General features: G+C 38.1%; 1 protein-coding gene and 1 long non-coding RNA gene across 2 annotated transcripts in view; both read right to left on the bottom strand.

Annotated features, from left to right (window-relative positions):
- Nucleotides 1-86: 86 nt before the first annotated feature.
- LOC139135331 (uncharacterized) lies at nucleotides 87-3,182 on the bottom strand. The gene is made up of 3 exons (XR_011552973.1): nucleotides 2,634-3,182; nucleotides 1,363-1,525; nucleotides 87-869 (listed from the first exon to the last, which is right to left on the bottom strand). It is a non-coding gene; the product is annotated as an uncharacterized lncRNA (long non-coding RNA).
- An 8,072-nt stretch (nucleotides 3,183-11,254) lies between these two features.
- LOC139135320 (ATP-binding cassette sub-family C member 9-like) overlaps nucleotides 11,255-17,788 on the bottom strand; it is a 29,393-nt gene continuing 22,859 nt past the window's right edge. Inside the window, exons 23-29 of the mRNA XM_070702664.1 lie at nucleotides 17,221-17,351; nucleotides 14,952-15,030; nucleotides 14,708-14,816; nucleotides 14,424-14,527; nucleotides 13,643-13,776; nucleotides 13,091-13,153; nucleotides 11,255-12,389 (exon numbers count right to left, since the gene is read on the bottom strand). Of these exons, the coding sequence (XP_070558765.1) occupies nucleotides 12,255-12,389; nucleotides 13,091-13,153; nucleotides 13,643-13,776; nucleotides 14,424-14,527; nucleotides 14,708-14,816; nucleotides 14,952-15,030; nucleotides 17,221-17,351 (755 nt within the window). The 3' untranslated portion in view covers nucleotides 11,255-12,254. The remainder of the gene's footprint in view (nucleotides 12,390-13,090; nucleotides 13,154-13,642; nucleotides 13,777-14,423; nucleotides 14,528-14,707; nucleotides 14,817-14,951; nucleotides 15,031-17,220; nucleotides 17,352-17,788) is intronic.

Genomic DNA, 17,788 nt, shown 5'->3' with positions numbered 1-17,788 from the left:
ATTCAAGTGATTTAATGATATATGAAAAGATCAAACAAACAAATAAACAAACAGACAAACAAACAAACGAAACTATACCGTGCCCTGGTCGTTATCGACGACGTCATCACAGTCCTCCACAATCTGTTCATCGATATCGACGTCTTCAAAGCCCCTCGTCATCGATGGTAGTCCTTTCACAGCCTGTCCTATTTCATGTGCTTCGCAGAACGTTTGTATCCGCCTCATGGAAGGTATGGCTTCGGCAGTAAAGCGCAGACTCATTGTAAACACTGAGATTGGTTCCGCAATTTGAGCGAAGAATGCAAGCGCGACAAAGGCTAACTCGGGCGTCAACGGATGCGGGTTTAACAGCGAGTACGAAACAAATGACTATCATGATTAGCACATGCCAGAGGGAAAGGGAGGTTTAGGGATCGAGAAGACAGTCAATGACGCAACGAATATAGAAATTACGATGTAGACCAGCAAAGAGATAAAAGCATAGCGAGACAAGAACAAAAAAGATGAAAATAAGCGAAAAGCGAGAAGCAAATAAAAACATTAAAAAGAACTGGTTATAAATTCGTTGACACAATGTTCAGTAAAGGAACACCATGTGATAAAATCTTGGTAACAAACAAATCTATGATATTTATCAGAGGTAGAGCTGGAAACATCGTGCACCACACTGTCACGCGGTAAAAACTATCGCTATACAGAGTCAAAGATGTTCTTCTCTTTTCCTCTAGACTGAGTTCACTACGCAATAAAGCCCACTGAGCTCGAATCAACCCACATCGGAAATATGTTAATGAATTCATCCATAGGCAATATGCCGGAACTTACGATTAGCGTCACGATAGCGGTTAAAGTCTTCGCCGTAGAAACTGTAAGAAGAATTACGGTCTTTAATAGTTTGCCGGGGCTTTGGTATTATAGCTGGACGTCCGGACATTTTCAAACCAAACGGCATGATATAAATCAAAACGTTGACTTACGGTGAATCTGATTTCTCCGTGGTATGGGACCGTTTAATTTTTGTTGAAGGGAGACTATATATCTGAACATACATGTTTGCCTCTCTTCCAAGAACTTCGCCTACAGTATATTTGAAAACTGTTTTCCTGAAGTAAGTCTCCCTTGCTATCCCCCTTTATTTTCCACGTGTTCTCATATTTCGAAATGTTCCAAAGCAAGGTATATCCTCCCCTTGTGTATTCAAATACTCTAAACTTAAATTGAGAATCATTAAACAAATCTATCACCATACAAAATACTTGAAAAAATGAATAAAAACGTTTCAAATCGTCAGGACCGACATATCATTGCATGAAGTAAAAAACCCCAAATTTTGAACATGACAATAGATTGCATACTTACAACCAACAATCATATAAGCTCCCGATTTCATCATCAACTTGACTTGTTGCTCCCTGACTTTTTCAACGGAGGAGCAGAACATTTCTTCCCAAGCGCATAACTTCAGCAGCTTCATTCCCTGCAGTAGCTCGTTGATTTTCTTCAACCGTGTGTCCGAAGTTTTCTGACGTGATATGAAGAGCACATTGATATTATTATCGCTTCAGCATATGGCGGGTGGACAGTGGTCATATAAGGATGGCATACATGTCGACGCACTCGGATGGATTAAAAAGAACTGCTGTCTCTCTTTTCATATCCTCGGAAGCTCAAATGAACTGAAATCAGAAGTTCTGTAATTCAGCTCGGTCACTATGCGCGGAATGAAATGTTCACTACAAAAACCGAAAATCTTAGACTTTTCTTACAAGTCACTTCATGAAAAATTTGGCTTGGTATTCACTTTCGTAAACACGTATGCAATTCAGGCGTCATCGGTCAAATATTTACAAAATACCTGAAATTCTCTGATGTCGAAATTCAAAATAGTCAGCATTGTTTGTGTTTCCTACTCCATCGCACGCAAAAAGTGACATTCAAATTTCAGCAGATGAAAGTTTATTTTGTTTGCAAGTTATTATGTCGGCACAATTTAAATGACACAAAAAAATCGTCGGATTTTAAGATTTTGTAAATATCCGTTCCCAAGGCGCAGTGTGTCTAAAAGTGGAATGCGCCTTTGAGACAAATATCAAACAGATATCAAACTACCAAACTTTTGCAATACTCTTTTTATGTCTACCACTAATGTGGGCTCATTCTGAGGCCTAAGTACTAAATAACAGGCTTGATTTTTGGGTAAATCGAAAAATGTATCGTCCCACTGTGAATTAATAAAGGGATGGCGGCCATAATGAACTTCAAGTGGCGTTAAATATTTGTGCAGTTTGTTTCTCAGGCATAATTTTGCTCGGTGATCCCTGATTTTTTTTTCTTTTCATTTTTGAAAGAAATGGTAACCGTTTAAGATGGGAAAACTTGATAAAAGTTAACTTTAAACCATTTCTAATTACAATTTCGAGGCGGAAGTTGGCTCAGAGGGTTGATCTTCGCATGGCTTACTTTTACCCCTTAGCCCCAATTCAAATATGAATGCCGATGTAAGACTGCCATATGCGAAAAGGAAATGGAGTATGCGAGGTAAATTTATACTATTATTTCTCTGTAATCGTGCTATTGTTGGTTAATTACTTATTAATCATTTCTGTTCTTTTCATGGTGAATTTACTTACCAGTATGATGTTTTTCAGCCTTGCCAAAATAGCTGTAATCTTGTATTGCACTATGCCAAAGACGGGAATAAAGGCCGCACCAATCAAGGCGGACGCGCCCATTTCATAATATAACAGTATAATGACGACGACAACCTAGTAATTATTCGAAAACAATCTGTAAGATTTACAATTTAGCTCCACAAGCTTGTACGTGCATTTACAGGTATCAATAATCAGACAAACACCTGGTTAAACGATATGCATGGCACCACACAATACAACAAGATCCGTATGCTCATCATGATGGGGATTCCGTCTTTAGTGATAATACTTTGGTCAGTACTTTCATGTACATGATTCAAATATCTGATTTTTTTTCAATATGATGGCAATCTCTCGAAGGTAGTGCATCGTCAAGCGTTCATGTACCAGTTTTGCTGTTTCTACATGTCTTGGCCTGTTCCACCCATGAGCCAGTCAGGTATATCGAGATCAATCTGTTTAAATCTTATGTAGTGACGGCGACGTTACTACCTTAGCTTCCTCATTGCTTTTTTCGTTTAGCTGTGATAGTTGCGACTGTCAGCTAGACAAAACAGCAAAGAGAAAGCAAATTTGGAAAGGTCGCAATCATTACATAATTAATAATTTAATCAGATTGATGCGAGATGTACCACAGAAATAATCGAAAAGCGCCGTTTATGTGGTTGGGTGTATTTGAATTCACTTAAAACTCTAAAAGTTTACTTTAAAATGAAATTGCATTTATTGTGATGTGTTTCAAACAACGTTTTAGTATATTGCAGCATTGAAAAGTAATATTCCAATTTTAAAAATTGTACAAACAGATTAAAGTGACAAGATCGGCGTTTATATATAGTGGCATTGAAAAATGAGTTAATCAGACTGTTTTTTCCCAATCATTTCATGTCATGGCTCCGCTTTGAACGTCATAACTGATCGATCGATCGATAAATACACACACACACACACACACACACACATATATATATATATATATATATATATATATATATATATATATATATATATATATATATATATATATATATATCTATATAAATGAATATTTCTTGCCAGTATTGGTACACCCCATAACCATGGCTGGTACATTGTGAACCAAAAGATCGCAGTGGCATCCACCGACATGTGATTTGTTATCTGCCCAATAGTCATGTCACCGCTCGATAGACTCGAAGTCGACAGACGTAAAGATTTCTCGTAAGTTAGAGCCTGAAATACATAAACTTATTACTTCCATGAACAGGTACATTTTCCTTAAAGAACATCTGGGAACACCAGCTTTCCTTCGTTTTCATACATATACAAATCTTCCTACCATCCAATATCACTTCATTTCATTTCAAATGAACATTTTTACATTAATACATAGCTGTCTATAAATGCACTGTTGAGAATATGAATAAATAATTTTCTTCCGGACACTTTCAACGTCTATATTTTAATGTCAGCTCCATAGACGACGTCCTTGTTAAATCTTCCTCCTACCTGAAGGGCTGATTGTACACGTATAGCATACCAATCGAAAATAACACTTGAAAATCGGAACAGAATAGCCTTAGCAAGCGTAAACACACAGATCACAAGCACCAGAACATATCCGTTGCTGAAGAACTCGTTTACTGTTACGTAGCACACCTGCATGGATGATAAAAGTTGGTGTTTCCTATGAATTGCTTATGCAAGAGTCAACTTATCAGTTAAGATACAATAACTGCCATAGGACTAAGGCTACTACAGCAATATGAAATACTGGATCGACTAATCGCGAACAGACGCACAGAATAGCTTTCTATCTTTCTTGTCGTTCTTTTAATTACACGAAAATGTAAGGGGTGATTTTCGGTAAATCACGCACTCTCAACTGTACTAAGCCTATTAAACCGGCATGACAGAATCGATCACTTCAACTGACAACAACACTGTCAAACAAAGTTACCACTTTTATTATACAAGTCTAACGATCTCGTTCAAATAAAGGGCTGTGTAACCTGCAAACTTTACCATCCCCGAAAGCTTTGCTTACGTTTTCAGTTGGCTCTTCTTCGCTAAAGTACTCCCTTGTTGCGTAGCTGATTACGCCCCCAATGGCGAAAGGAATCACTATGAGACACATATCTGCGAGCACCCTTATAGAGACTCCTAATAACATCGGCCAACCGTATGCTCTTATGTAGGTCTTCCACAAAGACGGTGGTATGTTTTTCTGAAGAGCTCTTGCCTGAAACACAAGGTAGAACAAACACGATGTTTTCTGCAAAAAATTGGTATCAACAAATATTGATTTTGAAGACCGTAATTTGTGTGCAATTAAATGACCGATCGGATTAACCTACATTATCTTATCTCCATCATTATGTTACACTGGGACGTTGATGTAAATATCTAATTTGACAAACTTTAGCATCTTCACTAAGTGATGGTGTACTATTTCTCTGGCTGTGACGCATTTTATGCTTATCATTTCTAGGCGAGAAAGTGTTGACAAATACCAAGCGTTCATTCAAATTAAGTCATATGTTTTCCTTACGCGGGCTACCGTTTAAAATTTCAATCGTATTATATATGAAAGTGCGTAAACAGATCATGAATACTGTGCTCGACTTCGCAGAAAAGTGAATTTACAACAAAATTCCTCATACGAATGTTTATTTTACACTGAAACTTTTTGAATGTAGGAACATAAAGCAAAACCATGAAGAAAACCAAAAACAAAACCGGGTCCGACATGGTGGCAAAATTGTATTTCGCCGATTTATGATCTTCACTACCACAAACTGACGGAATACTATGAAGCAGACTTTGAATCAAACACAATTTTCTACAATTATCACAAAGCTAGTCACAAATGCTTAAATTATCAACTCTAGTATCGAGTAGAATGCTCCTCAGGGACAGATTTTTAAACTCTAAAAAATTTACAATTCTGTTCTGATATCTACTACTTTTGAGGGCTCATTTTGAAGCCCTTTGAATAAGAAAAAAAATCACAATCTTAGGTTTTTTTGGTCGAATTTTTTTTCCATAGAGTTAACAAGGGGATGGCAGCCATTTTAATTTCAAATAACGGTAAATCTACAGTAATTTATTTCTTTAGTTCCAAAATTTGCACGGTGACCACAGATTTTTATTCTTGATTTTGAAAGTGAATAGTTGAAAGATTCCTTGAGGAAAATTTGGACAAAAGTTTGTCTTTTTCTTTCGAAGTGCACACTAACTTCATTGTGACTTGTGAAAATTATTATGACACTTGTATATGCAAATCTTAGGGCAGTTTTGTTTCTCTTTTGTCAGAACATCATAGAGCGAATAATTTACCTTCTCTTCGTCATATGCTTGCTGGAAAACTCTGTATACGTATCTGCATTCAAAATCTGCAGGCAAGCATCCGAGATCATCCATCTCCAACGGTCGCTTGTACCCGAGAACGAACAACCAATTAAGAGACGAAAACATCGTCTTCGATAACAGATTACCGTAGTTGAAGCGGTAGAACATCCTCTTGTTATTGAGGTCGGTAGGATAAGCCTTTTCGTTGTAACACCAACCTAAAATCTATCCAATCACAGTTATTTTCGGTCTTTAAACTCTCATTGTGTACTGCGACAACCGAAAAGTACTTCAACAGGTTGGAGATAACGCTCAGATAAATGAAGTGTATGCATCCCAATCATCTTATGGGCAAATTTTCCAACTTTTTCCACATTGAATATAGGTTTGGACTGTCAATACACTTTGTAAAATGTAAATCCATTTTATTACACGTAAACATTGTACCAGTATTTTTGAGAGTAAATTTAAATGCCGAAAGATAATTGTATATTTGGCGACCCAATGGTGGCAGAAACACCATGTCAAGAATAAAACCTGACAACGAAATCGTTGGTCAATGACAACTTTGCACACGAGCGCTAAGTTTGACTTATCGTTGCAACTTTGACAGTTACAGTAGTGCCAATGGATGGGAAATGCAGACTGAAGAAAAGTGTGACTGTACTGTAGCAGATCATTATCGAATTCAGCTCGACTAAAATATCAGTAGTATACAGATACCATACACAACAACTAATAACTGAAAGGCTATCAAGAATATAACCTAATTCAAGCTGATAGCTGAAAGGTGTACTTTGGCTTCTTTTAAGACAACGATGTATCATGATGACGAGTGAATAGAGAAATACGTTCGCAAATAAACTAAGTCACATTTTGCTGCTTGGACAGATTTTAAAGGCTTACCTTTGTTCGTATTAAATTAAGTTCCAGACAGAGCATACATCCATAGATTACGATGCATGTAAGGGTAACCACTTGTCTCATCATGGTAATATCAAACCCAATTTCACCTGTTTGATTGAGCAGTCTTGCAACGTCAATAGCGACAGCTGACAGCCAATACAGAACCAACAACCAGGTCCAGTGAGGTCGCTTCCAATATTCAAGATAGTTATAGTACACTAAACTTGTTAGTCCACAGAGCATTGCACATGACTGAGGTACATAGAGATGAGGTTGTGTTACAGAGTTCCTGGTCACATCTGTTAAAACACCTTCACCAACGCCACAGAGTAACACTAAAATCAAGAGAGTGGACAATATCCATTTTCTTTTGTGTCCTGGATATGGTATAAGCATTTTCGATGAATAGTTTCGTAACGCTGTAAAACATCCGAGTATGATCAGCACCGAGGACAGGAGAAGGAGGAAGCACAGGTGTATGCCACAATATACAATATCGAGATTGCGTTGACTTTGGTGACAGTGAGTTGAATTGTCGCACATTTCAACAAAGCATGTCTGTTCGGACGATGCCATCTCAAGCCAGTGCAGAAGCGGAGCTGTAGTGCGATCGTTCAGCGTTGACTCGTTCACTTCACGAAAGGAATGGGGGTGATATGTATTAACTTCGTCGACGTGTCTAGTAATCCATATGCCACTTTCAAATTGGTGACCCGACCCGAATGAAAGGTGACCTTTTTGTAATGTGCAGTACCACGTGCAACTCTATGAATACGATGGTTTCAACCGGGCTCGAACCCACAACGCACGGCAACCAATCACTTAGCTCAGAGGCGAACAGACAAAACCGCTCGGCTAAATCCCCAATCTCAAACAGATTGGTTCAATAGCCGAGCTAAGGATGTTACAATTCTGACTGCGTATTCCTCACTAGTGCTAATAGTTGATCAATTATGTCACAAAATGCAATTATCGTTCAATGTATTTTACGGACTAGTGATAGAAATAATTATTTACAAATACGCAGAGTGCTCGAAGCAGTTTAACTTTCAGAAATTTATTCATACATTTTAAGATTAAAAAACTGTAAAAAAACAAAATACAGAAGATATCTATCGGGATGTGTGCAGACTTGTGGTCTGGCTTGCGAATTTGACCGAGGGACAGAAAGTGAAGTATGCCCGTCCCTTGGGAAACATATAGGAGGCCGGGCAGGACTTGTCCTATTCCCAAAGTGAAGAGATTGTTGTGCCACAGACGAGACAAAAGTACCTCCCATTAAGTGAAGGAGGGACATAAATGGGGAGGCTAAAATGATGCCCATACTAGCCAGGATAGCACTGTTGATGTATCTGCCAGCGCGAAGCAGGGGAAAAGATTAAAGGTACGTCCTGCGTGGGGTAAACCTAATTTAAACACCACAGGCCTGTGCCGCGTGCCACGTGCCACGATTCGCGATTCATGTTCTACAGTTCCCAGTTACTTAATCAATACATCTACACTGATAAATCACCATACAGGCTTCAACGGCGCCTTCTATATGCATGAAGTGGTGACCTGCGAAATGCGCGTCCTACATACAGGGGCATAGGTTACTTCACTAAGGGACTGGATATAAACTACAGGCAGGGAGGGCCGGGCTTTTGAAAATGACGTAAACTAGTGTCATTTCAAAGCGTCTGCAAGAAAAAACAGTGACCCTCCTCCTATCTGCCACAGTTCACATCAATAATATTAAGACCCTTTGTCTTGTGGCTATATTCGATTTTAACTTTAAAATTGATCTCATTTGCATAAAAATTGATCAATCAAAATTCCATACTTTAAGTTTGAAAACCTTATGGCCAGGCTGCTACATTGTAAACATCGAGGTCTTAAGCAATTTTAATTTTGAGATGATAATTTTGCAATTATTACATTTCAGATTTTTCGATGACTTTTTACCAACCCTACAGCTCTGCAGCTAAACTTTGGCTGTATCTTATTCTATATATGAGTCCGCTAGGGCAGGTATTTAGCAATTTAATTTATCTATTTAACAAATGGATTGTATGGACCAAAATGCGCACCTAAATTTTGGGATTGCTGCTGACCTTTGACCCCAATTTTATCCTGCAACTCATTAATTATGAGCATATCTAATCCTAGGCTACCCAATAGAGATTCAGGTCTGAATTTAGGTGGACAATTATTGTTATGGAAGGAAAAAATGCTGGAAAAAATATCAAGTGACCAGCATTACGCTTGACCTCGATTCACAAAAGTGAGTATAAATCAGTAACTATAAATGCTACAGCATTCATATTTGATGAGATATAGGATTTTGTTGGATGAAGTACCTTATCGCATTTTGTCTTTTTAACTCATAAGCTATGTCGATGTCCAATTCAATTCAATTCAAGTTGCCCATCTGCACTTAGATATCTCAAATCCGGTCATTGCTGCTATGCAGCTATGTTCTATTCTTGGAATTATACAGAAAAGAGCATGGAATGTGCTAAATCCAGATATTATCTCACTGGGTATATTATACTCTGACAGATAAATGTACTCTTATACAGAAACACTGGCCCTCCCTCCCTGGAATTTCTGCCAAGTCCCTTCTGTAGAATTCGTAAAAACACATATCGTAGGTCATCAATTCATGCATACAGAAGGTGTCGTTGAAGCCCTAATCTTGATTTATCAGTGTTAATGAATCGATAAAGAAAATTGTGTGAAAATGCATCTGTTTTTCCAAGCACGCAGCCCGTCTAGCTTGAATTAGGCTTACCCTCCTACACACACTGTTCACATGCCAATTAGCTGGGGACGAGGTCCTGTCAACATAACCTAGGGGACAGCTGTCTGGTTGGTTAATCAAATATTGTCAACTGACCGTTTTATCATTGTCACATTATATATTGAGTTGGTGAACTGTTCAACCATAGCTTTGGGTCATACTGCTTATTTTAATTCCCGCTAGAATTCCTCAGACCTCCGCTAGATTGGTCGTCTGCACTGACCGTGCCAACCACAGGTGCTTGCAGCGTTGGTTGGATAGTCGATCGAAGGCTCGAGATCGAATGCCGTAATGTAATGCGCAGAAGGCAGAAGGGCGAAGCTGGGTAGTCGTAGAGTAGTCGCGCCAGCGGCTGACTACCGATGTCCGGTTCAATACATATACTATGCGGGGTAAAAAGTGTATCAGCTCAAATCATCGGCGCCGCCATGTTTATGAATGATTGTAAAGAAACAAATACGAAACGTTCAAAGTATGATTTTTTAACTCGCCATCAATAAAACATCACTGCAATATCCCAGTAAGGGAACCGATATTATTTATGGCATGGGGAGGGAGTCGGAGGAATTTCATCGGAAACTCCGGCATTTCGAGTAAACCCCTGCCAACCATGATAAATTTGAGTCACCCCTCTCTAACTCTGAAATTTTGACAGACACCGACTTAGAAAAGCTAAATACCCATACATGTATTTGCGAAATTTACAAAATACAGCAATGGTAAAGACCTTTCATATTCTGATGTACCCTGCTGGATTATCATCAGTTATCTCATGACTGTTGAAAAAGGTGAAACCATCGAAATGAAATTCAAAGTCACAACAAAATACAGATATAAAAGCTCATGCCATAACAATATCTAATAATATAGTATATTGTTTAATTTTGATGGGTATCATGACAGGGTTTACACTAGGATATCTGACTGGGCAGAATTTGAAAGTTCAGGGGGAACACGCGAGAGGCTGAGGGGGAAAGTGTCAAAGGGGGCTTTGCCCTATATTGCATGGAAATGTTGAGATATTGATGTGTGCAATGACTGCGCAATCTGAGGGTGTTTTTAATTTGTTTTTTTTTACTAACTAAGCCTTTTAGAACATCCCAAGGGGAAGAGAGCGAGAGGGGAGTCCCCCTCTCGTATCGAAAATTTTGAGACACTGGTAATGATGCGATCTGAGAGGTGTTTCAATTTATTTTGCGCTCAATAAACCGTTTAAAAATGACATTGAATGCTGATATTTTTATTACATTTTGTTTGAGTCACAGTATTCAACAACCAAACAATTACAATACATTTTGTGAAAAACACTTCTCAGTTTGCCAGAGACTGGAGACAAATGAATGTGCAGGAATGGACAATCTGTTAGCTTCTTGTGTTATTTTCCCAGCTGCCAGCTTCTAATGAAAGCCTGGATATGGTATGTTAAATGTCAAAATTGTTATTGAATTGAGATCAATTAAAATATATGTTTCTATGATAAAGTCCTTTAAAGAAAAAGTCTTTGTTTGTCGTTTTCGGATTTTTAAAAAACCTACCAGCCAGCCAGGGGAAAAACACACACACACAAAAAACCCACAAGTGTGTTACCATAAACTCAACTTTTATTTGGTTTCCTTTGGAAAAATAATAGTGTTAACATTGTGTTTGTTAATTTTCTCTGAAAGCGTACCAGCACACGGACGACAAACAAAGATTTTTTAAAGCGCCTAATAAAGGATGAATTCACAACAATTCACTTTTGTCATAGATCCTAGGAAAATTTTTAGACATTGACGTGTGATTGTTAGACATTGACGCGTGCAATATTGCAGTCAAGTATAAGAATATCCCAAGGGGAGAGCACGAGAGGTTGGTGTCCCCCGTCTCGCATATAATATTTTGAGAAATTGATGTGTGCAATGGTGCAATCTGAGAGGTGATTCAATTTGTTTACCACAAAAAATTGAGTCTATTTGCACTGTAGAAGCATCACGACGGAGATGCCGCTGTCATTCACTGTTAACTTCTATCCATTTTGCAACTTTTCCAGCAGTAAACCACGTTACTAAGTAACAGAAAAATTGATTCACGAAGTACCATGTCAATACGCCATTGAAAGAAGAATAAGGAGGAACAATTGTTGATAATACTCATGGTTAAAGTCGCAAACATTAACATGTTAAATGTGAATATTCAGATTCTGATTATGGGGGAAAATATAAACATTTTGAAAGGATTCACAATAAAACAAAGGAATGGACAGGCGTATTTTGCTTCAGAATAATACCTAAAATCAAAATCGTACTCTAATTAACCCCGTCTTAAAGCATCAGTTCCTCTGTTCGTCAGGGAAACTGACATAATTTATGAATAAATGCATGGCTGCTTGTTTCTGCTCCTCGTAACCGTGAAAGTAATCTGCCTTTAGCGTAAGATCGGCAGCCATTGATACCAAAGGTGTAACAATAGAATGAGACTCCCTTGAAAATATCCAAGAATATACTCAATTTGCATTAAACTGATAATATTGAACAAGTCAACGGAATAACCTCCAAAAGTGTGTGGTACTAGTCCGTGCGTGTGATTGGGAATCGTTGACATCAACGCTTCTTGACCAAAAGACCGAATTCACTGCCGTCTTGATTTTGTAACTTCTTCGGCGAATCAAATTCAACGGCTTTACCTTCACTCAACACCAACACGCTGTCTGAATCTAGTACAGTTGATATGCGGTGCTGGAAATCAAGACACAGGATTTCATTCACTCTTACAAACAGTAAACTGGCTGACTCTAAAAACTGCACATCTAAATCATTCAAAAAAAATATGTATTAAAGAAAAATATATTTAAGAAGAGACTTCGCACGCTTGTCGTTCGGTCCAATACCTGTAAAAATTATCTTCGGATATATTTTTCTGAATTACTTTCAGAAGGTTATTTTGAAAATGCATGAATCGGCAAATACATTAACAATTTAAATGGTGCGATTTGGACAGTGTTTTTAAATCTTTAAAAAGGGAAACTGACAGTTCAAGAGATGCTGAATACACATCTTTGCTTGCAAAGGACTCTTGTTCGGTCAGCTTGATTCTTAAAGCATAGGGTCGCATGGGTATTTATCGCAAAAATACATTGGATTTTTCACTAAGTCTTTTGTCGACAACGTACAGATTCTGAATATTGATTTTCCCAGAAGAAAATATCATTTGCGTAATATATCTATCAATCGATGAGTTTTGATTTATTTGTTATGTAAAGTCATGCATTTTACGCGACCTCTAGACATCGCTGTGACCTCTTTCATTGAAACCGCTGTAAGACACTTTCATAACAAATGGTGACCTTTTGTTAGTGAACATTATCAAATGATTGAAGTTTACATGACTGAAATGCCTTCACCATTAGAAAACATGAAATTCGAATTTCATTACTTACAGCGATGGTTAGCACTGTCATGTCGGTGAAGGCGGTGGATATGACACTTTGCAATATTGCGTCCTGAAAAACACCAAACTTAAAGACAACTGCCACGTTCGCAAGAAGGCAAAACGTTAACTTGAAATCATCAAAGTTCCAACGTTACGCCGTAACAGCACAAAATAAAATTCAAAAGTTCCGTTATTCATCAGATTTTTTCTCGAAGCTCGTATTATTAGTAGATTTAAACTCGACTACAAAATATCACACAGAGTTACCTATAAAGATTTGTCATGACGAATCTTATGGGAAATAAAGAAGAGAAGTTGTTGAGTCACCTTCTTTTCTTTATAAATGGTTGCACTGTGTAAGAAATTGCCACAGTATCAATTCTCCAGAAAATGCCCGAGCGCCATTGAAACAGCATGATTTCAAGGTGAGTGTATGGACGGAAGGACACAGCAACAGTTGAATACTACCGACAAATTTTAACAAATGAAGATATATCGGATCTTTGTCAATATTTTCGGGTGATTTTTAAACAACGATTTCCTTCGAAGAGATACTGACCGTCTTAACATCAATCGATGTAGTGGCTTCGTCCATGACAACAATCTTGGCATTCCTAAGAAACGCTCTGGCAAGGCCGAAGAGCTGTCTCTGACCAACGCTGAAATTATCGCCTTCTTCTGAGACATCTGAGTCTTGAAGTTCAGGAGAAATCAGCATGAGACAAATATGGCGTCAATGTTATTATGGTTGTATAAACTCGATAAAATGTTGTCTCAATTTATAGGAGGTTGTAAATCAAGCTACTAGCAATAGCGACCAGCAACGAACAGTAATCAGCAATAATGAGTAAGAACCAGATAGATAATGAGCCAAAACATATGGTCTGTTGATTAATTACACTGAGACCGTATTACCGGCCAATCATGGAAATCACACTCCCTACGACACCTCAGAACTTATCAATAGTGAGCTGCATCATGGAATAAAACAGCATTGACTATTATTTACAATGAAGAACGAACAAGAACTTCACAGAACAAACTAGAATCAGGCGTTGTCGGGTAAGATAACCTTCTTTCAAGTTATCCACTTTGTCATAATTGCAACAGAATAAAATTCTTTTTGTTTCCTTCCTGACGATAGGAAATAACGGATGAAGAGCGGTTTGTTCGGTAGTTTCCTCCCGGTCTAATGGGTGATTAACACAATGGTTTGGTCTATCTGCAAAACTGTGTTCTACCACCATATATAACATTATATCTCATATGATGGGATAATCATTCTATGTGGACTTTCCTTTACGACTGTTTCTATGGCCCTTTAGAAATGCCGAGCTCACCTAGTCGGTTGTCAAGTTTGGAAACAATTCCTTTCAACTGAGCTACTGCTAAAGCTTCCCATATTTCATCGTCAGTTTTCTTGTACTGGGGGTCAAGGTTGAACCTTTGAAAGAAATAAGCGATGACAAAAGTTAGCTTCAAATACCTGGGTAAAGTTTCTGAAAAACGGAACAATCCTAAAATTGGGGCCAAATTCGTGCATTTAGAGTAATTTCTATTCATTTTGTATTGCTATACCACAGGACCGCTAGTTAGTGTAAAGGTGGTTTGATGTTTAATTTACCTGATCGTTCCGGCGAAGAGCACTGGGTCTTGCGGTATGATGACCAGTCTCTCACGAAGTGTCAACAAAGGCACGCGGCTGATGTCAATTCCATCGATTACAATTCGTCCTGAAAACAATGGCATCATAAAAAGAAATGAACACAAATCAGGACAGCATTCTTTCGTTTTTCATTTTGGTTGTTCTTTTTTCCGTGGATTTCCCTTCGCAAAATCAGAAACAAAAGGTCCATATTGTTCGTTACCTTTGAAAGTGTCGATGATCCTGAACAGCGCCAGGGTTAGTGATGACTTTCCACTACCCGTCCTGCCACAGATTCCAATCTACAAGTTAGAACAAAAGTAAAAGAAACTCATCAAATCTATTATTAAATGCAGGTCGAGGAAAATCTACAAAGTCAAGGCTTCACGTGGATAATATGAATATGACTTCTGGTAGTAACATGAACAAGAACCATGCCTCTCAACTCCAAAGCATTACGAAATGCTCTGTATTTATTACACTGGACTTTTTTCTAACAAGAAACATGCATGCGAAGTTTGCGTCTTCTAATTTTTAAGAAATTAATATACATATATATTACAGGCTTTCGTTTGAAGATTATCGTTCAAGAGATGTCTTATAAGTAGAAAGAGTATATACGTGACGTGATGAATAACTAATGTTTTCATAATTTTAATTGCTGCATTTCAGTGTGACAGTTTTCGGACAGGGTAGTGAATTTCGCTCAAAGCCGTTTCATAAATGACGAGCAGTACAAAATCTTATTACCACACCCTTCGAAACTATACTGTGCTTATCCTCAAACTGTTAATAGGACGGAAGTGGTATTTAGGGGATCAAAATTGCACAATTGTTAACCCCATGTTGAGTGCGTAGTAATCGGACTGCTATCGCAGTAATCGGATGTCGTATTTGGAATGTGATTATTGGGGCTAAATATTGATATTTTGAAACTTCAAACCCCCGATTTTCAATTTCGATGTGTTTAGAAAACTGTTAGTAAAAATATGTGACAAATTAGTTACGTTTAATCCATGGACGACGCAACTATATTTCGACGTGTATGGCGCTTAGATATCGGACATGGGCTGTCTCTGTGTGTTGCGTTCGACACCTTGTATCGTACGGTGTGGCTAACTTCGCCAAGTTTGTAGCGCCCAAAATAGCTTCTACCGAAAAAAAAAATCCAAAACGGGACAACAGCGTCACCTGACTTAATATGCTGTCACATGACTCGTAAAACACTATCAATACAGAGCGAAGTGAGTACAATGAACAGCATGTCATTAAATGTCCGAAAACTGAGGTCGTCCGAAAACTGTCACACTGAGTGTATTGCACTATTGATGTGCTCGGTCACGGGTTGAATTTGTAATCAACCCAACTCAATATTACTCATTTGCAGTTGTTGATCTTCGTTGGTGACCGATTTATGGTAACTGGATACCGAATCTAGCTCATATTAGCTTCGTCGCTACGTTTCTGACGCTGACGGCTGGTAAGATTTACGTCACGGTCGTGGGTCAAGCTCGACTGGTGGAAATACTCTCGAGTCTACGAGTTTCCGTTGTTATTGCCCGAAGCCAGTCAACTTCGGGACGCGTTTTCATAACGGGCGTTTTAGGTTTTTTGCGACCTGACGAGAGCTTTTACGTCTTCGGTCGAGACCGCAGCAAATCCTGCAGATGTCAACAGCTTATCGTAGCTCGGCGCCGGTACCGCTTCCATCGTCACAGTTTTTTGTTCCGTCCGTGCAGAGATATGAGTTTCACTTCGATAATAAAATTCTGATCTCATAAATGCAGTTCTGCCAATCGTAATAATTATTTTCCTCCAAAGATATACAATCCCCTTCAATATTTATTGTTGTTCAGGAGCCCCTAGCCGGCGACAATATTTACCAATAGAAAGCAGTACGGGATAATCACTAATTTGCATAATTTAGTGTGAAATAATTTCTTAACCATGGTTTTCTATGTAAACATTATTCAATGGCACGTGATCTGTTTTCAAAATGCTTTGCAGTTGGCAAAGCACGTAAAATATTTTGCTGAAAGCAAGCAATTAGTAAAATATTTAGAAGCGTGATAATCAACTCAATCAAAAAGCTTAAATACTTAGAAAAGTGTCACAGATTTTTAGAAAATGCAAAAACTATATAAGGACTATATTATCTCTATCTGTGAAAATACCAACTTTATTTCGCTGCCAACAGATTGGTGATCTGTGGTACATATGTAATAATCTTAATAACTCGACATTGCTTGCTCTTAATTTTGACTTTGTTGCGAGGGAGAAAGGTTGCCAGGGAAATAGATACGTCTTTCCCTTAATATGTCTGAGTCATACCCAAAGTAGCATTCTTTGACATTTTTCTCAGGTCCGGAGTGTTTTGTCATTTTATGTATTCTAACGACGAGAATTGTGAACGATGTGCATATATCCGTCACTTTAGTCTGTAAAACAACTACTTAAACATCACGAATATTTTCTAGGCATATTACGGTTACCTTTTCACCGGCTCTGAAATTAACATTGACATCTTTTAAAACGGGCTCTTGATCAGCTGCATATCTGACCGAGACGTCCTCAAATCGGATATTTCCCTTGTCTGGCCAGCCAGGTGACGGAGTGTATGTCCCTTTTGAGGTTTAAATGAAAGATCATGAAGAAAAGTCACATGTCGTTTGCTGATTGAAAGAAACTGTTTAAAATAAATTGTTACCAGTGATGTCGTTTTTGACTCAAACATGTGACAGCAACAGTAGTAACCAACAGTAGTAACAAAATTTGTCTTTTTATGGCGAATTAAGCATATTTAAAGCCAATTTGAAAGTATACTTAAGGTTCCAAGACAAGAAATTTACCTTTTTAAGCTGACGATTCTCTGGTGGTTAATAAGCTCAGAACCTCCGTAAAATACGTGTTTGTGAAAAGCCTAGATATAGGGGAACATTTCTGTTAGCATAGGGTCACCATTGTTTACATAACTATCACGTGACCGGTAATTTTCATAACCTTTCAAAAATCGGGTTTTCCCATGTTTTGTTTCAATGCTTTTAGATACGTGGCTGAAAT

Source organism: Ptychodera flava, chromosome 6 (genome assembly GCF_041260155.1).
Source record: "Ptychodera flava strain L36383 chromosome 6, AS_Pfla_20210202, whole genome shotgun sequence".
Classification (NCBI taxonomy): Eukaryota; Metazoa; Hemichordata; class Enteropneusta; family Ptychoderidae; genus Ptychodera; species Ptychodera flava.
This window is presented reverse-complemented; position numbering and strand designations above follow the sequence as displayed.